Source organism: Gnatocerus cornutus, chromosome 5 (assembly GCF_029298725.1).
Source record: "Gnatocerus cornutus isolate USDA-ARS CGAHR chromosome 5, icGnaCorn1.1, whole genome shotgun sequence".
NCBI classification, from domain to species: domain Eukaryota; kingdom Metazoa; phylum Arthropoda; class Insecta; order Coleoptera; family Tenebrionidae; genus Gnatocerus; species Gnatocerus cornutus.
In genome coordinates this window covers 10,101,855-10,124,951 of record NC_142237.1, presented here as the reverse complement: position 1 = coordinate 10,124,951, position 23,097 = coordinate 10,101,855, and the positions used below count along the sequence as shown (strand labels likewise).

The window sequence follows — 23,097 nt, the reverse complement described above, 5'->3', positions numbered from 1 at the left end:
ACCTTGGAGGTGCATAAAAATTGGGAAGCACGCTCCGGATTTTCTATTTTCTGCGTCAGCCTCTCGAAATCGGAAAAATGATTGACGTGGGCTCATTTTTTTTTCTCTGAATTCAAATTTTCATGAGGATGTGTTATTGTCCGCCGTGGTAATAATTTGTTTTGCTAAAAGCGCCGAGCGAATCTTATTGATTTAAGGTGTTTTTTGTCACGTTTTTAACAACACTCAGTTGTTGGTCTACATACTTAATCCCAAAGTGTTAATTGCGGTGCTATAATGAATTCATTAGAACAATATTAGTTTAAAAATATTAGAATGAACGGGAATGTGAAGGTTTCGTGTACATTTTTTATTTATTTTTTGACGTAAAAGAGAACAGTTCATGTTCAAGTGCGCAAATTTTCATTTTTGATTTGCCTTGGGTCGTTCGGAAACCACACAACAAACAGGTTGCGGTTTGCACTTTCCATTCGGTAATATATTGTTGTAAACATTAATTGAAGATGTACCAAGGTGAGTATAAAAAATTCAATTAAAAAATGCGATTTGCATACATCCTGAAACTGGAGAAAAAATAAATTTCCAAATTTGGGGGTCAAGGGCGCCGGTGAATAACCGATTTGCCAACCGAAAAGTGGGTTTCGTTGCAAAACTAAACAAACCCCAAGATTTTCTCTTGATTGCAAAACCGTTTTGTTGTTGCTCAGGTAGTGTATTGTTTTAACACTTGCATTGTGTTTAAAAATAATTAAAAAAAAAATAAATAAAAAAAGTGTCAAAAAATTCACCTACTTGATAACGGTCTGTTTGACACTAGAAGTCATTTCGAACCAACTCAAACACTACACTACTGGAGTTACTGTATTTTACGATAGTCACAATTCACACGCGTAATAAATAATTCACGTGCTATACGGTCATGTCGGAGAAGAGCGCGTGCCGTCGTTAGAAGATGCGTGAAAGTATTGAGAATTTTGTTGTAGAAACCTCAAAGCTATGTCGGAGAAGCGCTTTACCACCGAATGTTGCCGCTATATAACCTGAGATCTCGAACCCCCACTACTGTGTATTTTCACCACGATTTGGATTGTTTTATGCACTTACTGTAAGGTGGAAATAGGTGGGTTTGGTTTCATTGTGTCATTTGATAAGTAAATATTTCACATGGATCTGGTGTTGTGTACCAGTTCCGAATAACGAATCGCTGGTCAAGTCCAAAAACATGCGGTCAAATTCCACAACACTGATTATCGAGTTTGTTTTGACAAAATGTGCGACTTTATGGCACTTTTGAACGATAGATAAAGTGCCACGGCCGCAGTCTGATAAAAAATTTAGCCATTTTTACTCTTTAAAATTCTAAGTCTATTAAATTTGCTCAATCAATGTCGTCACCGGACTTTTTTCTTCCTTCTTAACGCCAAAATAAATCAAATAAAAATTTGGGATTTGAAGGTAGTGGTCTAAATCACTACTAAATCCGCTTATTCTCCTCAATTTTAATGGTAAATTTCAAAAAACTTAATGCCTTTTTGGTGCTGTCCGTAAATTTTCTCCGAAAATAACGAAATGGTTCTCCTCTCCTTTATTATTTTCAGAACGTTTTTATGTTTATTTGCTACAATTTCGTATTTAGTTATCAGGATTGAGATTTTAGGCAACCAACGTTACCATTTTGATTTGTAATCTTTGTCCGTATTGAAAACTTGAAGCAAGTCCGCACCTCTCGATTTCGGAATAAAAAACACTGAAAGCATTGTCTCTTCATTTTAATTTAATTCTACTAAGTTGGTGTTAAAACAATCCCTATAAACCGAGTCTCAAATTCGAAACCCCAGTAAACAAAAATATTCTTTACTTTCATTATAACATCCGAATTTCATACTAATGAAACCAAAAAATTTAGAATCTTATTTGTACGTATTTAAATATCAAGTAAAGATTAAGACAATGGGAACTGAACGTGCGGTGCAGCGGTCAAACTTCAAACTTCAGAATTTAAATGAGATTTACATTTTCATTTAGAATCCATTTTATAAGTAAATTGATTAAAGATATTTTGTTTTCATGGTTGCTGTAAACCGAGTTATGACTACAAGCACGGTTATGACTTTGTACAAGAAAAATGTGGCATAATTGAATTGTAAACAAATTTCCCCTATTAAAATCAAATAATCGAAGTAACAAGTGCAGTGCCAATATGTCACACCAATTATTTACTTGTTTACGAAATATTTGAAAAGTTTTACAGTCAAATAAATAACCGTTTTACAACACTTTTTGTTGATTTATTAAAAGTTATGGTTTGGTAACGGTATGAAATACAGTAATAATTTTTCAATTTCTATGTGATATGGGCGATTTACGTAGGTAGAAACATTAATATAATCATTAAAGACGAAAAAAAAAGACATTAAAGCTGGTGCACGGTAGCTCATTAAAAATGCGTGTAAATATGTGAGAAAAGAGACAGAGATAACAAAAGAAGTGCATAAAAATTGGGAAGCACGCTCCGGATTTTTATTTCTTACGTCAGGGTCTTGAAATCGAGAAAATAATTGACGTCGGCGCGTTTTTGGTTTTTTCCAAATAGTAAAACCCATGCTAGCTTATACATACAAAAATTTAATTTTTGATTTATGAAATTTATTCATGTAGTAACTAAAAATTTCGAAACTTTAATCGCTTCTGATTCGGTTATGTATTGACGTACGTAAAAATACCTCCCAGTTTTGGATACTGCGTAAAATTCTGCGTAAAATGAGCACCAATAGTTTAAGATTGCTTCGTAAATAAGCAAAATATTGACCGAGTCTGAATTAGAGACACCAAAAAGCAGCTAACTTCCATACTAAAAAAAATAAAATTTCGAATTCGAACTATCGAAGATTGATTTCTAAGTTAAAAAATCGCGAGAAAAATGATTTCAAAAAGGTTTTTTGTATATTTGCCCTAATTCCGGAGATATCGATTAAAATCGTTTCCGGAGCTTCAAAATTTTGACCTTAAATCCAATTTTTTTTTTTATAAATTTTTGACAAGACTGGATTCTTAAGTAAAAATGCACGAGAAAAATGATGATGAAAACCCCATCTTTATATCTGTTTTAGTTTCGCAGATAACAAGCTTTAAACATTTCGCAACTAAAAATTTGGTATCCGCAACTTTAAACCCTTCTAATTCGGTTATTTATTGACGTACGTAATAATATCGCCCATTTTTAGATACTGCGTGAAATTCTGCGTAAAATAAGAACCAATAGTTTAAAATTGCTTCTTAAATAAGCGAGATATCGACCGAATTCGATTTGTAAAAAAAATTTTTCGTTAATTTTTTGATCTTTTATTCAGACTAGTGAAATCACATAGAAACGCAGCGTTCCAAAAATAAACGAATTTGACAAATATCTCGGAGGCTAATGGAGTAAAACGGGCTTTCAGAATCAGGAAAAGATTTTAGTTTAAAAATGATTTTCCACTGCTCTAGTAGGTACAAATAAATGCAGAAGACACTTCATATTGCACTAGAAAATCAAATTAAAAAAATGCGTGAAAAATTGTTACTTCTATAATGCTACAGTCTTTCAAACATTTGAGTTAAAATGATTACTGAACGTAAAACCAATAAAAAATTAAATTGTATATCATTGTAAACATTTATTGACTTCATGGGTCCAGACCCCAATATTCAAATTTATGATTACAGTTAACAATCGCGTTTTTAATCTCTTGCAGAGAAGAGAAATGTCCTTGCATCTAGTTTTTTACGATGTTTTGGTTTTATAAATTGTAAGCTACCCACGGTTCTAAAATAATGACCATCCGTATAGTTTGTAGGTTTTTAAACTTTCAGGTGGAATGTCACTGATCTCGTTTGGAAATTTCTTCGGCATCAAGCATCAAATTAGAATTTGTGTAAATTACCAATAACAACGCAATAAAATATGATAATAAATGTGAATTTTTGTGTCGTTGTGTTCGTCTACATTTTTACGTAAATAAATTGACCTGAATTCACGCTCCTTCTATGGTGCATTCATGCCTTATAGATCGAGGTCTCGAGATTTTTTGATTATTTTGTGTAATGTTCAACACCTATTCATTAATTCTATTAAGAAAAGGTCAAATAAAGGAAATGTGATCAAGCAGAATTACGCCCAACACTATTCATCTAAGATAACAACCTTCTTCGTCATTTGAGAAAAAACAAAATTCTACGCAGAAATTTACTGTAACTGCAAAATTACGCCAGTTATATGACTCACAATCTCTTTAATCTAATTATGCGATATGAATTAGAATTAATCCTACTCCTAACTTCTACGTTACTAGGAATAAACACCGCGATGAGTTACTTTTATGACTATCATTTTTTTCCACTGTTCTGTACCTACACCTTACAAGAAGTACATATTATTCAAATCAAGTAAAAGAATTCAAAGAATGAATTTTATTATTGTTGAGCGATCTGACAAGATATTCATATAAATACATACAATGGGGTTTTGGAAATGTGGGTGTTTTTGTGAGTAATGTCGGACCAACCCAAAGTGACTAGGTTTTCTTTTTAACCAGGTGTCATTCGATTTTCTTGTTGTGTTAAGCCCTGAAACTTGAAATAACGATGATGGGACAACCTACGGGTTTTAGAACTGAATTTTAATTAAATTATAACATCAAACGAAAATATAAATGACACTTTTCATTACATAAATGCATCAAAAATTCATTAGTGTATTAATTCCAGTTTAATATCGTAGCTAAGCACCAAAATTTGATACAATCTTCAATAATCCAAATTATGACAAATTTGAAAAATATGAAGAATTTAAAGTACCGAAAAATATAATCAATGGATATAAAATCTAGGGATTTCAAGAGAAATATAGCTAAAAAAACCGAAGACAAAAGAACACGCATCAACAGAAATATTTAAAAGATCTAGGAAATTCAGATGACTAAATTTCAATAATCGAAAAACCAAGGAAATTACAAAAAATCTTAAGAATCTATAGAGTATTTAAAAAAGATAATTGAAAAATTTAAAAATAACAACAGAACCTAAAAAACGAGAACTTTAATGGTTATTTATTGTATAAGTGTCTTATTAGGGCTATAAAACACGAAAGGGGAGACACGAGCTCTTTTCTTGAGGGTTTTCACCCAATAAGACACGAATGTAATACAAAATTTTATCCACAACCGCGACAGCAAACATAATAAAACTGATTTATTTGCATTTGTCAAGAAGAAAGAACTGAAAGCCCTAATAGAATAAAAGTTACAACACACCCCCTTTAACTATATCACATTTTCTATAAAACCCACAGGATGTGTATAGCTTAAAATTACGAACATAGTTACAACTCAACCATGTATTAATTAAACAGATTGCAAACAATATGAAGATGAAAATGGTTGAGTAAAACATCAATTTTAAATTTTGTTCGCACATTTGCAAAATATTAATTAAAATTTCGTTTTTTCAGTTATTAGTATTTAAAACTGGCAGGGCTACATGAATTAATTTTGTTGACTTCTTGACGCTATCATTATGACTCAAATCATAAAATGCCTCGTAATTATGCCGTAAAAGTATTGTACAACACAATTGAACATAAAAAAATAATTAGCAAAATTTTGTAAACTATACGTTCAATTGATTTGAATGCATTCCATGGTAGTTCATTAATTTTACAATTCACTGTTACTATGGCACCAGCGTTGTTAAATAGTTTGCAAAAACTTCGATTTATAGAGGTTGTTTTTGCCCCCCAAATTTTCAAAACTTTTTGTATTGTGTGTTATTTGATTTCCAAATTCCTAATTTTCAACAAAATTTTAATTGGAGCAAAAAGTGGAAATTTTAATTTCAATCATTCACATACAGGATACTGTAAAAACCGAAACCTAACGCTAACACTACGATAATAGAAAATGCAAAAAATGTTTATTTATGCAAACAAAATTTGTCATGCAAAAAATTGTTCTGTACTATTTTCTGGATTATTTCAAAAATGTTTGAAAAGTTATATCTAAATAATCATTTTTCTACATTACCTGCATAAATTTAGATAAATACGCAATAATTTGCTTATGGATCTACATAGCAAAATCGTATTTTAGTAACAGCTGTACTTGTTCAGAAATATTGGCATTGCAAACAGTTTTGTTGGCATTTTTTATAGTCACTTGTTGCGTGTTTTACAATGTTAGTTTACGAAAATTATACCAATTTTTGTAATGTTTCTAGTAAATTTTAATTCTTATAAAGGTCGACAATAATTTTTGTTTATTATAATGCACCAAGCATTCTTAATCGCTATGAATATTTTTAAAGATGAGCATATTTACAATAGATAATTACATTAAATAATATGACGATAATCACTTTCAACTGCTAATAAAAGAACTGTTTATTTTGTTGTTAGAATCAATAATTAGATTCAATAGCCAAAATTAGTTTAACAACGTTGATAATACATCCATGGTCATTATATCCAAATATTTATCTAGATAAACAAAAGTTTCTTTCTTTTTCTCTGCAGCTCATACGCAGATCGCAACTTTTCTTCGTTCTTGCGACACTTCGAAGCTGATTTTACGTCAAACCCAGAAGTTAGTAAATATTTACTTCTAATAAATTAAGCCTCATATGAATAAAATCTCCACTGCGAAGTAAGTACATAACACGCAGGACTTCAGGGAAACAAAACATTAAAACACAAAAACAAAATTCCTCGCCAGTTCTTCAGTCATCATTGTTTATTCTTTATGTAAATTTTTTGCCATAAAAAAACGAAAATTTTCCTGCTGCGCTGACAACTTTTCGAGGGGATGTCAAAAACAGCACGTGGTCGCCCATTAACGGCACTGTTAAATTTGCAAAAATCTTATGCGTAGGCTTTGGGTTGATTCGCGCTCATTGTTATTAGTTCAAGTTCATTAGATTCTTGACAGAGAGGTGATTTGTTTGTGACCACGAATACGTATTTGGAGAAATTTGTTTGACCTGAATTTCTTCTTGTCAAGTGGTTTGGTGTGAACAATTTGCAGATAAGTTTCAATATTTGAGAAAGAAAAAAAAGCAGAATTTACTTTACCCAGTTTTCAGGTTCCTTATGAGTAATACGTGCGTACAGTTTGGAATACTTACCAAGATTGTAAAATTAAAAAGGACGTGTCTTAATAATGTTTACTGCCTTAATTTACCAGTTTACTCATAAAGTGAAGCGTAATTATTTAGAATTAAAAGACATAAAACGCTTAAAACATTAAATTTTTCACAATTTAAACAGAATGTTGGGAAATGGTTCGCTGTAAAGTTCAGAGTATTTTCCTATTATTACGATAAAAAAAATTGAAGCTTCTGGTGACATTTCATTTCACTTTGACTTCAATTGTTATGTGAGAAGTTGCCTATCCGCTATGCGCCTTTCAACATTTTCATCTGTACACTTATTTATTTAATAAATTAAAGTGCTTATTGTTTCAGCAATAGAAAATAATAAAATAAACTTAAACTTTTCCAATTAGCAACAATTGTTAACAATGTTGTTATATTTATACAGGCTGGTCCCAGAACTCGCGTTAATCACAGATTCTGTCTTTTATCTACGAAAAAAATCTAATACCTACATTAGATTTTAAATTAGAGCAATTTAAATAATAATCACAAATGTTAAAACATACGTCCGCTTAAATCGTTAAGTTATTAAGTTAAGTCTATTTTAAATTTTTTTGACAGAGGTCGATATATGTTTATTTTTCACATATTCTTCTATCTGAGATTTTAAACTTGTAGATTGAAAGTAGATTTTTTCTAAATTCTCATATTACAACGCATAAAAGAATCGGACTCTAAACTTTTTTGTTCTTGTTTTGACAAAATTGAAAACGCATTTTATCCAAAAATGGACTTAGAAACTTAACAACGTAAGCCGACGATTTTCAAATTCGCCAATCACAAATTTATGTTGCTAAGTAACTAGCAATGAATTTTTTAATGATAATCAATAAAACGTTGGTTGATTAGTGAACTGCTCTAATTTAAAATGTAGGAGTAAAAATTCAGAATTTTTTTTCTCAGATTTACTCTTTAAATAAAAGACAAAATCCTTCGCAAGTTCTAGGACACTCTGTATGAGTAACTATGAACTTTTATGCAAATATCTTACTAAAACATAGTCTCGTTTCGCATTTTAAAATTGCTCCAAATGATATTTTAAAAAAATTAAATCAATTTGACATTAAAAATGGTTTAATAAGTTTTTAATTAGTCTCGACGCTACACTTGTTAAGATAAGATAATTCCATGAATAAATTAACAAATCGGTGTAATTAAACTGTTTTATCAAAACTTTAAAACAATGAGCTAAATTTTTTACAAAAAAAGAATATACACGAATCTATAGTAACTCTGAAGTGGAAGAACTTAACCTTTTCAAAAAACTGGTAAAGCCTTATGCATACTGTATTTTCTTTATCTTTTTTTCTTTACAAAAGCAAAACAGATACAACTTTATGACAGATATAACTTTTCTTCTTCTTCCTTATATCAATCATAAAATAATGACTCTGTAATAACCGAAGAAGGATCCTTCGAAGCAACTTTCATTTTGGTCCTCACGTAAAGACCTCAGAGATGTGAACCCGGAATGTGTTCATACTCATATTTTCTTTAATTTTTTGTTCAGAGTATCAGATTCTTTATTTTTACAATAATAATTGGACAATGGCCTTAGTATGTCCCCGGATTGAGTTCACAAGAGGAAAAAAAACGTTATTTTTCATTTTACAGAAAAATGACAAAGGAATAATATTTTTTGCTTAATTTAAAATAAATAAATCTTTAATTAAAACTTTAATTTTATCAAGCTGTGTTCTGGAAATCGAAAAAAACAAAAAATAACGAAGGACTTTTTTATTTTAGCAAAAAATGTCAAAGGAATGAAATTTGTTCCTTAACTTAAACCAATTTCCACTATTTGATTGACCCATTACCTGTTTTAGCACTTAGTTCAATTCTAACTCGTAATTCTTTAAGACTGTTTCGAATTTTCTCAATTATTGTTAAGGATGCAACTGCATTTTTTTCCATTTTTTTAATATTTACGCATTATTAAGTAAATTTCTCTTTAATCTTTAACGCACTATTTGATTTTGTGAAGCCACAGCCTGCTATTATTTGAATACGATACAAAATTTAATAAATAAAAATAATGAAAAAATTAATTTTAAGAGTACAAACTAATAACTTTGAAATTTTAATTGCAGATTTATCTGTTTTGAAATAAGCAAAAAATGTTATTCCTTTGCCATTTTTTTGTAAAATGGAAAATAAACTTTTTTTCTCTCTTGTGAACTCAATCCGGGGACATACTGTATAAGTAAGGTCATATAAGTGACAAAAATTTGCGATAATATGATTTTTTTTAAATAAATTCATCATACCTAATAATACAAAATCGAGCGTTAATGTACAGATTCCGTAATCCGAATAAAAATACAAATACAAAAACAAATATGTAGTGTAAACAATTTTGTTTTTGTAAAGGCATAACACAATGTGAATATTTATACTAGATTTATTATTTATTTACAGATCAGTTAATAAACAAAACTATTTTATAAAATAAATGTCCTCATGACTGAATTACGCTTTAGATTTAGCAATCTGCAAACTCCATTTTCTATCTGAATAATTTCATATTATGGAATGTACCTGCGATTAAGGACACTTACTAGCAAAATCTTTTCTGTGTTTTGTTATTTTTAAATAAGTACTGTCTGTCTAAATCAAATGTAGCTAAATAAATTTCATAATGCGCAGATAATTTAAAAAAAGATATAAGCAGTAATAAATAATATTTGACTAAAAAAAACAAGAAATCCCTATCTTGTTCGTATTGATAAAACTTTACCAGTCCATGAATGAAATTCATTAAAGTGACCACCAATATTTTTACAACAACACTGTGCACGTCTCTCACATCTTTACAGGTAAAAATCAACACCATGTCGACGTTTGAAAAATTAACCATTTTTTTAGATTCAGACACTTTCACTTTCCGTAAAACAATGTTCTGTTTCCGAAACCGGCAAAATTACAACTAAAATAATTGAAATTAATTGATTAAATCGACAAAAAACGTTATCAGTTTTTTTTACGTGCCAATTAGCTGGCAATGTTTACATTTTTTGTGCAATATACGAGGGATAGTCTTGAAAACTGAATAAACTGACCAGTTTACAACATTATTAATATCTCGAAACTGAGCTTAAATTTAGGAAAACCGCAAAAAAAAAATTTGTTGTAGACCTTGTTAAAAAAAATTGTTTTTTTTAACAAGATCTACAACAAATTTAACTTAATGCATGTACTCATTTCTGTTACACCCTGTATATACTTTACTATGCGCGTGTTTGGCTGTATTTGATTTAGGCATGCAATTTCTACTGTATTTATGTCTCGTTGATTGAGATTTAAAGTTCTCTTAATAAAACTGATAAAATTAACTACATAAAAATACAAAAAAATGATCGTAGCCTGTAATATGTTTCTTCACAGTCAAATAAAATAAAGTAAGTAATTGAATTTGAAACTAAAATTGAAATATGAAAGTAAGAAGTCTAATGAATAAGAAAGTCTATAAAATTTCATTATTATGTTGCATTGCAGTAAAAGCTTTCAATATCTAAAGATTTAACGATCTGAATCTACCGATTCTATGTGTATGTGGCAAGTTGTACAAAACTGTATTTGCTTTGCAATAAAAGTACCTATAAACAATAAAAAGCGGAACCGGATCATAACTATTCATAATTAAGATTTTAAATTTATACGAACGTGATAAACGAACAGAAAATTTCTTGGCCCGGTATGGGAAAAACCGGAATTTGGTATTCAAAATTTACTTATCTTCCGAGTACATCTATAAAATATTGTCCCAATTCAAAATCCCTTCAATATTCACGTTTAAAATTTATGCTTTTTACGTTTGATTAATATAGAACTTAACATTTATTAAATCACGACTCTAACCCGGACTTTTTGTGGGGAAATCCAAATGTACCATCAGTCTCTTTTATAACAATTAAGAACCACTTTGGAAACCGCCAGTTCAAGTCATAATCAGGTTCCCATCATCTGACCTTTCTCTAATTTAATTCTTTTTTGAAATGTGAATGGAAAGACAAATAAATCTCGATCTCAGCAAAGTTTAAAAATAAAGTTTGTTAGACAAAGTCTTTCGGATCAGACACAACCAATTTACGAAATGGAAAAACGAAACAATAAACTAATTATATTGTTCCATCCAAACTTCCGACAAGTTCCAGAAGTTGACTTTTGGATTTTCACTAAATAAGTGATAAATTTGGGGGTAAAGACATAAATTTCTCTCAATCTTTAAGATGGACCTAATTGTTAAAAACAAATTAGTTTTACCTTGCAAGAGGTTATTTTCAACAGACATTCAAATACAGTTAGATAATTTGTTTCATTACGTCAATCTTCTAAATTTCTGCAAATCCACCACATCTTCCATACAAGTCCTTCTTCCTCTAATTGTAAACCTCTTTCACTAGTGGGAGGTCGAGGCCGGAAAGAGGCGCCAAGCTGTCCTAGCAGAACCTAGCAATATCCTAGCTACACAAGTACCTTTGTGAATATTTTAAGTACAACTTATTTATGCCAGTGCACAATCCTTCCAGCTAATAATAAACACCGATGGCACACATCTGATAGTACAAAAATGCCAACTTCCGTGTCATCTGTCATCATTTTGACATTGATTTTCAAAAAGATTGCAGCATCGATTTGTGCAAACAGGAAGCCGATTACCATTAAAAAGCGTGCCCCAGGAACCTTCAAACCGTGTAATTGTTAGTAAGGTAGTGCTTTAGTAAATAATAGTCCATCGAAGGTTGAGCGATTGTGATGACAATCGTTGACAAGAAATCGAGATCAATATGCAGAACGTATTTCGAGACGAAAGTTAGTAGGTCATCGAGTTTATTAGGTTGAGGTGCTAAATAAAAGTTATCAATTACCAATCAGTAAACAGACCTTTCTTCAGGAGAGGCAATGTAAATTAGTGTACGAATTTGCGAGTGAAATATGTTTTTTATGTCAGTGTGGGACGATGCAACCTGGACAGTATTTTACAACAGTTAACGGAATGAACCGGTCCAGAGTTCAACGCCTCGGAGCGATTTACATATAATCGAATCGATTTGTAAATTTGGATAAATCTTTTGTGAATTCCACCTTCAACTTCACAGTTAATTCAACTTTTAAAGTACTACACCGTTTATTATTTACAACAAACTTAGACAAAAACAGATTCAATGTTTGCGCCTTCGCCTTCTTCGTCTTCCTCCTCCGTTTCCTCCGTCTCTTTTTCCTCTTCTTCCGCGGCGCCGTTTCGCGACGTACACTTTAGTTCTGTAGTTGTCACCATATTTTGCGATAAGGCCTAAATTCATTCCTTTGTGGATAAACTGCGGAACTAGTCCAACGAATTTGTCTGCTTGGTTCCCGTATTTTTCCACCATGCGGGTTTTCACGTCTCTGACGGTGGATCTTCCTTTTTCTTTCTGCAGTTCGGAGATTGTTGCCATTACTAAATTTGCCACAACTGCACTTTTTTTTAGCGCCATGATTACAAAAATTTAGAAAGACTCAAAGACAAAAAGTGACGTTTTTAGAAAATTGTTATTCGTTCCCAGGGCAATTTTCTTTTTTGTTTTCAAGAAACTCGATTCTTTAAAAAAGGTTTTTCATAGATGGAAGTACCAATTGAACATTTTACTTCTAGAAAATCAAATGATCTGACATCATATTTTTTACATGGGTAAAATAAATTAGGAACACGTGATAATTTCTTGTAACAAATCTATTAACACCGAAGTGGAAAAATTAATACAAATCTCAAAAGTTAACAACAATATGAATTACGTAAAGTGCGTTTTTGGCTTTTTAAATTGTAAAGCGCACTTTTGCGTTGCACTTCCGCATTCGTTTTGAGTGCGTTTACAGACCGTATTCGCATCGGATGCGTTAATACACTAACATTCAAAAGTCTTGCAGTCTCTCAATTTTTTTATTCCATTTTAAACTAAACTAGAAACTACACGCTTTTCGAAAAGCCAGCATTTTTTTTCGTTTTAAATTAGACAAAGATGTCAAGTCCTAAACTTCATTGACGCGATTATATGCTATACCTTAAAAAACAATTTTTTTTATTAAAATTCGTTTGATTGTTAGCTTTTAACTATGAAAATAAAATTTTAGTAGGTTAATATCTCTAGTCTATTAACTGTGCTACAGTACAAAATTTTAGAACAAAAATTACAGATTTTAGAAAATTTTATTTCAGGACGAACCAAAAAACTTTCGACTTTTTTTTTAATTCGTATCTTTGTTAGTTTTTAAGTTATGGCAAAAAAGTTTGTGGAAAAGTTACTAAAACTGTTTATTAACTGTGTTAAAGCGCAAAATTGTGGAATGAGAAATAAAGATTTTATAAAAATGCATTTTAGGACGAGCAAATATTTTCAACATTTTGTTATAAAAATTCCTATTTTTGTTAGTTTTTAAATTATGTCAATAATTTGTGGAAGTTACTATTTCTAAAGTGTTTGTTAACTGACTAAAGTACAACATTTTAGAATAAAAATTACAAATTTTAGAAAATTTTATTTCAGGACGAACCAAAAACTCTCTTTTTTTTTAAATTCGTATCTTTGTTTTTTTTTAAGAAATGACTATAAACTTTGAGAAGGTGACTACTTCTAAAGTGTTTATTAACTGTGCCAATGTACAAAATTTTAGAACAAGAAATGTAAATTTTATTTAAAGATTTTAATTTTTTTTTTATTAAAATTCGTACCTTTGTTAGTTTTATAAGTATGACTATGAAATTTGAAGAGGTTACTATTTTTAAAGTGCTTATTAACTGTGCCAAAATACAAAATTTTAGATAAAAAAATAGAGATTTTAGAAAATTTTATTCTAGGATTGGATGCATAAAATCTTCCAGACACAAAATGTGTTACAATGAAAAACTGCTCTTGTCACACAAAGCACTCGATTCTCACCTCATTGCAAGGAATTGAGTCTCGATTATTTTATTCCGGTCATTTATATACTCTCAAAGAATAACAACAACTAGTTGTTTTTACACATTCATCCTTAAATTATGTGCAACGGCAACATAAATTTGAAATTCCTAAAACGAAATGACATTAACATTGCTTTATGGACAACCACGAATGGGTGCGTTTTGCCCATCACCGACCTGAATTTTGAAGAGCACCTTGACCCGGTCATTGGATGTAGTGACCACCGACAATGCCATCGGTGAGAAGACGGCAGTTTTTATGTGCATTTTAAAATGAAGAAATAAAAAACTGCGTATGCAAATACGTTGGCAAAGGTTAACTTTGTATCTACATTAAATTGAATGTTAAATAAGACGATATGAATACATGCATAATAACTACAGCTGATATTTTATAGAAATTAGCAGTTTTTGTGGTGGTTGCACAAATAAAACGTCGGGCTTGTATATTACAGTTTTTATTATAATTTATTAAACGTTTCTATACAGTACACTTTGATGAGTAATAAACATAAATAATAAATAATTATATTCCACAAAACCTTTGGTCCCTATATCTTGCATTATTTGATTAATAATTAGTACGCAGACAATTGACGATTTTCCTTAACGCGGATACATCTCAAAATATGACTTTCAGAAATACTTAACGAATATTGAGCTTGGGATCTACCTAAGACTACAAATAGAATATATACACTCAAGCTTTAACAGCTCTTAGCCCTTTCTTTCCTCCAAAATCTCTTATGGCTTGCAGTAACTGCTCTTTGGGATCCCCAAAACTATCCCCATTCTTCGTGTTAGCACTATGAAAAACTTTCGGCATTACCGGCGCTGGTGGCGGTCCATTCTGTCCATTTTTCTTCTCCCGATTAGTGGATTCAGTTCTCCGCAGATTTGATTGCGAAAATGGTACTGGTGCATTCAACGCAAAGTTTCTCGGTGGTGGTTTGGACGGTAAAGTGGAGAAACTATGCGGTTGATTCCATGACGTCTTATTTACGTCACTAGTGCTGTTCCGGAAACCCCGAACGATCGGTGCTGAGGAATTTTGGAGATAACTATTGACCCGAAAAACTGGTTTCGGTTCGACTTGTGGTTTTATTGTACTTTCTGAGTATTTAAGAGGCTCGGATGAATCCTTGTATCCGTTTCTCTGTGGTACGAAATTATTGCTTGGCACAATCTGTGTGATGGACGTATTGTTGGTGGTATTTCCCTGGTACTCTTTATAAGGTTTTTTGAATTCTACCGACCTCACTATTGGGACTCTGGAGATGTCGAAGTCGCTTCCAAAGGCTATAGAATGGGGCCTTTGGTTTTCGGAGTTGATATTTCCTAACGGCTTCCTAAGAACGGGCTTATTGGATTGGGGAGTACCTCCAATTTTAATAACGACGTTCCCGGAAGTCTGACTAACAGGCTCGAAGCCATTTACCTTGATACTAAAATTCTTTTTGGTAGTCTCTGGACCTACTCTTACACTCACAGAATTGTTGGTATAACTCGGATTTGATTTATTTCTGATTTCAACACTATTGTGACTTTTAACGTCGTTATTTATAGTGTTGACTACAAGCCTGGAAGTGGTCTCTTTCACACTATACTTATAATCAGGATCATCTTTAACATTAACGGGAATTTTGGGTCGTTCCGACCAAGTTCCCATGTTAATAGACGGGGGTGAGTATTTATAACTCCGAACAGTTACTGGTTTCTGCTCTACGTGATTTTGTACTTCATTCTTCGTCTCGGGTGGCTTCTGGTAACTTGGTTCCTCCTGGTCCAATTTCTCCATCGAACTATTCGGTGTATTTAATTTATTTTGAATTTGACGCATCACCTAAAAACAACAATTAGCTTCTTAAGATTAAAACGAGCGAAGCTCACTCACCCCCAGGCTTTGCAGTCCGGAAACATCAAACAAGCTGTTACTTTTAGTTAAAGAATCCTCTCCTGTTTGCATCGGATTTTTCGTATCCGGATACCTATTTATCGCCACTTGTGATTTAGACCTACTGACTGGTTTGGAAGGCACCCATTTTTGCTCCTTCGTAAAAGACTCAGACCGGTAGATGTTAAACTGAGTTTTGGGAGGTGGAGGTTTAAAGAACTTGTACTCTCCGTTTCTGTTAATCTCATCATCGCTAGCTTTTCCAAGACTGTTCTTCCTGAAAGAAATGTTCTCCATTGAACGCCCGATGTAGTTCTTCTGCAGTGGGAACGTCGGCTCGGCGAAAGAGTTCGTTTTATTGTTTCGCTCAGTGTTACTTCTAATGGTGTCGTCTTCGAAAATGTTGAGTTTCTGTTTCGGGTTATTGTACGTTGTAATTTTGAAGTTTGGTAGAGTTCTCGCCGAAGACGGTTGTTTTAGACTAGATTGCTTGACTTCGTCGAAAGTCTTCTCAAAATTCATCAAAGAACTGGAAAATGTCTCTTTTCTTTCGTCATCGGGCATTTTTAGACTCGTCGCTAGTTCGCGATTATAAACTAACGATTTTCGTTTCTCTAGATTTTCCAAAGACAACTTATTCAAAATTGGTCGCTCTTCCTCACTAACGACACTCGTAAGATCGCTAACAGTATCTTTCTCTGACTGATTATCTTTAACTTCTTTCAATTTCTCGAAAAGTTCAGGAGATGTCACCACCGAATCAGCGATTGATTCTTGGGGAGCATCCCTAAAAGCAACGGGGCTGGAATCCCTGAAGGCCTTAGGTGGAGACGGCAGTTGATAGTGCCAGTCACTCTCCAGCTCGGGGGTTTTATGCGAGTCGACTTGGTCCTCACTTTTTACCTCTGTATTGTTGGAAGCGGTTTGTTCAACTTCTTTAACTTGATCAGTTTCTGGTTTCGAGTCTATAGGCTCTGTTTTTTTTTCTTCAACTGATTCTCTCGATTCGACACTTAGCGCCGGCAGTGAATTTAAACTTTCTCTCGGTGCGACTCGTTGAGATGCTACGGATTCTGCAAAAACACACAAATAAGAAAACAGTCAAACTAGCAAAGCAGTGGAATTAGTGAAAAACATGCCTGTGTCAGAAGCATCCCCAAGCACCCAACCATTTTGCCCACCAAAAGATTGCAAAGAAATGTGGTCAAGATCTTCAATGTTATTCCACTTTTTCATGCTCCCTATAAACCCAGGAAGACTGCTGACGCTCCTCAAACTACCACCGGAGGGAGTTTGCTTAAACTCATGCATCCCATGCAACTGATTAAGAATCTTGTTCTTGTTTCTCGAGTTCTTCGACAGCGACCCCGAGAACAAATCTTCGTCTAAATCGTCAATTTCGTCGACAAATTCAAAGGCGTTTAGCGCGGAAGCCACTGAGGATGTTGGCGTCATCGCGTCACTCGAACTCCTCTTTGAGGAGTCATCCTCGTTGAACAAATCTAACATCGATTTGCCAATCTGGAAACCTCGTTTTCGGGTGTATGAATCTAACATCGATTTCTTGCGTGGTTCACTGGAAGACGACTTTGGATGAAGCGCCACGACTTCGGGTGGTTTGACCGTTTCATTGGAGTTGAAGATATCCGTGACAGCCATTCTTTGTAGTTTCGCCACTTCTGAGATTTTCTCTTTGATTGTTTCTTCGACATCTTTATTGTCTTCTTCGTTTTTCAAAGCTTGGTCACTGGAAATTTGATAGCTTGTGGTATCTGGAGGATTGTTCAGATTCTCTATTTTTTCGTCATCTGCACTTTCATCGTTGTGTTGATAAAGAAAATCTTCATTAGGTTTTTTTTCCTCGTGAATAGCGCCAGATGGTTCTTTCTTGTTATCGCTCGTTTGATTGGGTTCAGGGACGGGTTTTTTGCGGGGCTTTTTGTTAGTCTCTTCAGGTGTTTCTTTCTTATTATTGCTGATTCTGTCCGGTTCAAGGACGTTTTTTTCGCAAAGGCTTTTATCTGACTCCTCGTCGGCCTCTTTGGATTTAACTTCTTCAATTTCGGCATGTTCCTCCACTTTACTGATTGTGGGCAAGTCTTCAGGTTTGCTGTTTTCCGAATGAGTATGAGTATCTTCATTACGAACAAATTTGACTTGTGCATTGAACACTTCAACGGGTTGTTGAAGAAGCACATCTTTATTAACAGCTTCAATGTTTTCTTCATTAAAAGAAATTATACTACGTGGACGAGGGGATGGTGCAGGTTTTCGCAGTCTAGGTGCTGGTTTAGGATTAGTGTTGTTAACTACAAAACTGTCTTGCCCATTACCAGGTGGTTCTAATGTATAAAATACAAGGGTGGTAGTTAGAAAGGCCATCACCGAAAAAAGAGGAACTTTTCTGAGCACGTACCGTTATAACACCTCCTCCGCCTTTGCCAAAATGATTTTATTAAGTTTTTCAATGAAAACGTGCCACTTTTCGTCGGCATCAACGAATTTCGTGTTAACCGGTCGTCTCTCAGAAAAGCTTTTTGTTTTATTTACAAAAATTGCTCCATCTGGCGCGGTTGACTCCATAAGACTAGCGCACTCACCTGTTTGAGCTACTGTACAAGGTTGACTAGCAACTACTGGACTAGGTTCTTCAAGGTTAGTTTCAGTTTTTTCTGATTTTAATACTGGCGGTGGTGGAGGAGGAGCAGTTTTCTTCTTGCGACCTACGGAAAGAACCTGTCGTAACTTATCAAATGCGTTGGTGGCCACTTACTTGGAAATGCTAAACTAGACGTGGATTTTGAATGTACGGACATTTTGCTTAAATTACTGGTACTCTGACTATGCTGTCCGAAGATGGTCTTCTGCGCCTCATCGGTGACCATAGTGGATTTCGGTCGTCGCGGCAACGACGTATTGCAATTATCACTCAAGATGGACGCTTCATGATAACCGGAACTATCACTGCTGTTTCTCGAATGGCAGACAGTTAGACCGGTGTCAGTTTTCTTCGTCGCGTCGACTGGTGGCTTCGGGGCCGGTCGTCTCTTTCGTTGCGGAGGTTTGGGCCGATCTGCTGGTTCCGAAGGAGGTGTGATGATTTGCTGTTGGATCCCCGGTGGAGTGACCGAACGAGAATCGTCACTGTGAGTTGGCGAAATCGAACGATTTTCACTCGATAACGAGCCAGTACTCTGGAAAAAAAGCACTTGGTGTCTTTGTAGTTAAGAGGTTTTCCTTGACTTACCGACTTCCCTCGTCTGAAGATTAGGTTGAAGACACCGCCTCCGGTTTTGTTGTGCATCTGCTTGCGTTCTTCTTCTTTGCGAAGGGCCATGATGTCGTTCGTTGAGAAGGTTTGGTTTAGGCTACCTCGCTGCACGAGGTAGATTTCGGTTATCGTGTAGTCACTCAAAGTTAATTTCGGATCCAAGATCTCGTCCAGGTTCCCTGCAATAAGTTTTACCTCAAAACACCGTACAAATATTTTAGAAACGTATCAGAAGGCAAACATTGTGAAATCTTGATGTAATTAGTACAATAAAACGATGCGTAGGTTTATTAAAATTTTTGTTTATCTGAGATAAGACAGGATTGTCGGAAAGAATGTAGGTACATGGTGGTGGGGAGTGGGGTCAAAACCATCACGTTCGCACGCGTGAACCATTATATAATTACGAAAGCAGTACCTGGATGTCTGAACTCGTACTTCCGCGAGTCCAAGTTCTTCTCTTCGCACACCTTCTTCATAATTTCGTCCAAGTGCACGTTATGGCTCACTCGAGTGACGTATAATTGGTTCCTGGGCAAATGTACCTTCAGACGGAACGTACTTTCAAACGGTTGGTGCCCAGGAGGAACATTCTTAGGAACGGACATATTTCGCGGTTTTGGAACCACTCTAATGTGTTGAGTATCTAAGGCTCCAATGGGAGTATTGGGTTTATAAGGTAAAATACTATCGCTGTGTTCCTTTGATGGTGCCATCCCCAACGCCTGGAGAGTGAAACCCGACAACTGCAGATGGTAATTGGTCGTGATTTGAACCAATAAGTCCATCATGGGCGTACTAAAACCAGACTTAGTCCAAGGTCTTTGGCGAGTTTGTCGTCTTACCTCCTCTCCACCGACATTTTGACGGATCTGCCGGTTGGAAGATGTACCGTAAGATCCATGGCCCCTGCCAGCATGTCAGGCGGTGTGTCTTCCGTGATTTGAAGCATGGTCGCTGCGCCACCGGCTGATCTGAAACCGATAAAAAAATCTCGCATGAAATCATGATGATCAACCGGTTTTCATGTTACACCATTTGCTTTCGAAAGAATCTTGAATAGCCTGCTTTCGACAACATATGCGAATTTGGCAAATGAGGCCGGGGCCCTTTTTCCAAAATTTCAGGCCACGCCGAGGTCCGTCATGGTCGAAACCAAACAATCGCCATAGAAAGTTTTATGAGATTACTCATAAATACTATTGTAAGTCTATTGTGTATCTGAATAAGCGGTATAACTTTACAAGTGGTTCAACGAACTCGAGGAAATTAAATCAAACGGTCTATTATTCCAGGCGCCGAAATCGAATCTCCGCTTTTTCTGGAGAGGAAAAAAATGTGTCACTTCTTCGAGGTGAACTAGAATTTCTTTATCTTGAAGATACATTATGGTAAATAGAAACCAGTTTGGTAATTCACAGACGGTCGCGTGTCAATCTCGGACAACCTTGCAGGTGACTTTGTAACGCCACGGATTGGGGATGAAGCAGTAAACGTCCTCGACCACGGCATTCCTGGCGCCTTAATGATAAATAAAACATTCAAGGTAACGGATACGCGAACTGCAATTGCAAAAATACACAGCGCACTCAATTCACACCTGCAGATCTTTCACAACAAAATTATTAACGTGTAATTCTTTCTGATTATCGCTAATAACACCAACCAATCACAACACATGACCGCTATCCAAAGATTAGTGAAATTCGCAAGTTGTTATTTCGGCTGATTTTAATTTACAATAATGTCAAGGTTGGTTTATATTCAATTAATTGTTTGACAATAATATGAAATGTAGTTTATCAAGCACTTTTGAGTTACATGCTATAATGTGATGATATAATGAGTTTTAGATGTTCTGTAATGACTAGGCAAAGAATGGAATTTCAATCAAGGCAAATCGAAGCAGTTTATGTTTACTGCAACCCGATACCTTTCGTTTTCTAATTTATTATGAATGCAAAATTTTACTAAATGTTAATACATTAGAATTTTAAATATTCTTAATTAATTTTTTTTTTCGGATTGAATGGTACAACTTTTCGTGACGAAATTGGAACAAAATGTTGATTTTAATCATATGATTTGTATTCGAGAAAATTAACAATTAACTTGACGAGAAATGCCAATGAAATGATCAATAAATTGTACCATAATTACTGATTATGTAAGCGCAAGTATCACGCACATTTTTCCCTGAAACATAATTTGATTCATTTGTATGTTCAAAAGTAATTATTAAATTTCACCAGTCGCTAATTTCAAAAATCTTAACTCAATTTGGTATACAGGGTGATGAAAAAAAAGATCCATACTATCTATCATGTTGCAGCTAATTCTTTTTTGAGCCCAAAATTAAAAACCAAAACACAATTTGTTCTTTTTTCATATTGTAAAAAATTCATATTGTAAAGAGGAGTAGGTTTAGATTAATTTTGATTTAATTTCTGAGATGGTTTAACTAAAAAGAATATGGTACTTTCTCTCATGGGCGCCTTTTTTTCACCACCTGTATAAATAGTTTTCAAAGTATTCGCATTTAATCGAAGCCAAAGTTCTGGCTAATTTCAACTGAAATTAGCCAGAAATTTAGAATTTTTTTAGCAGAAATTTAGAATCTTGAAACAAGTTGCGTCGACGCAGTTCTTGAGATAGCATCAATTTGACGCAACATCGATTTGCAATGCCACAAATTAACATGAAATCGGCCCGCTAGTGCGCAATTGTTGTCCATTAATTATTCCTTTATTCCCATTTGTTGCAAAAAATTATAAAATTGCGATATAAATGATAAAGATTATTTCTACCTGTCGATATTAATTCCATAATTGATTGCTCGTTTAGTTCTGAATATTTTCGGAATTAACATATTATAATAGGTACAAATAAGTACAACTTTTGTTAATGATATAAGTAAAAATAAGCATATTAATAAAATGCGGAATTACAATTAAACATTATGTAAATAAACACTTGACACCGCCAGAGATTGATATAATAATATTTGATCTAATTTCCATCCTACATTCACTTATAAGTGTGTAATTTGTGCTAAATTTATTATTCATTAATAGTCTTAGATAATGTTTTTTTTACCTACTTTATTAATCATATTTTATGCTTTTTCACGCTCAGTCACATTCTATATAAATTAATTATTATTTATACTTCCTAAACAATAAACAAAATACTATTAAATTTTATTAAAATGATTTAAAAATTAAAAGCGAGTGAGGTAAGAAATGAGGGGTTCTAAATAAATAAAATTTAGTATTTTAGAAATTAAATAATACAACCAAGTCACTGAATATTTAGTGCTTTGTCTAGACATAATTCGCAACTGTTTGTTTATTAAGATTAGTATAATTAATCAGCTGATAAAACTAATTAAGATAAAGAAGTATTTTCCCTGCACAACCGCCGTGCATTTTTGCGATTCTTACCAGTAGTTCTCGTAAATACTCAATGGTTTTTCCAGTCACTATTGTCACCTGCCTGTACAATTTACAACTACAATAAAACTTCACACAATACACGATAAAAAAGGTGAACGACGACTTTCGTAGTCTAGTCAAGTTTTACCAATTAAACAAGTTATTTTAGAAGAAAAATAAAGAATTCCCACTGAAATAACTGAACTAACTAGAGTAATAAAAGTTTATAAATACAAAAGAACTCTGTCGATCACTAGAACTGCTCCGATCTTGATTAGTTTAAAGACAAATTTAGATAGACTTTAGAATAATTGGACCGTTTAGCAAACGAAATAAATAGGTAAGTCTCAAGGTCTCAATTTACATAAATTTA

General features: G+C 33.6%; 1 protein-coding gene across 3 annotated transcripts in view; it reads right to left on the bottom strand.

Annotated features, from left to right (window-relative positions):
* Positions 1-14,567: 14,567 nt before the first annotated feature.
* Positions 14,568-23,097, bottom strand: part of LOC148174309 (uncharacterized) — a 47,780-nt gene continuing 39,250 nt past the window's right edge. For all 3 annotated transcript variants that reach the window (XM_088035803.1, XM_088035805.1, XM_088035804.1), the window contains 8 exons: positions 20,136-20,264; positions 19,709-20,088; positions 19,267-19,469; positions 18,793-19,213; positions 18,620-18,742; positions 17,159-18,361; positions 16,020-17,092; positions 14,568-15,968 (listed from right to left, as the gene is read on the bottom strand). In XM_088035803.1, the coding sequence (XP_087891929.1) occupies positions 14,826-15,968; positions 16,020-17,092; positions 17,159-18,361; positions 18,620-18,742; positions 18,793-19,213; positions 19,267-19,469; positions 19,709-20,088; positions 20,136-20,264 (4,675 nt within the window). In that variant the 3' untranslated portion in view covers positions 14,568-14,825. The remainder of the gene's footprint in view (positions 15,969-16,019; positions 17,093-17,158; positions 18,362-18,619; positions 18,743-18,792; positions 19,214-19,266; positions 19,470-19,708; positions 20,089-20,135; positions 20,265-23,097) is intronic.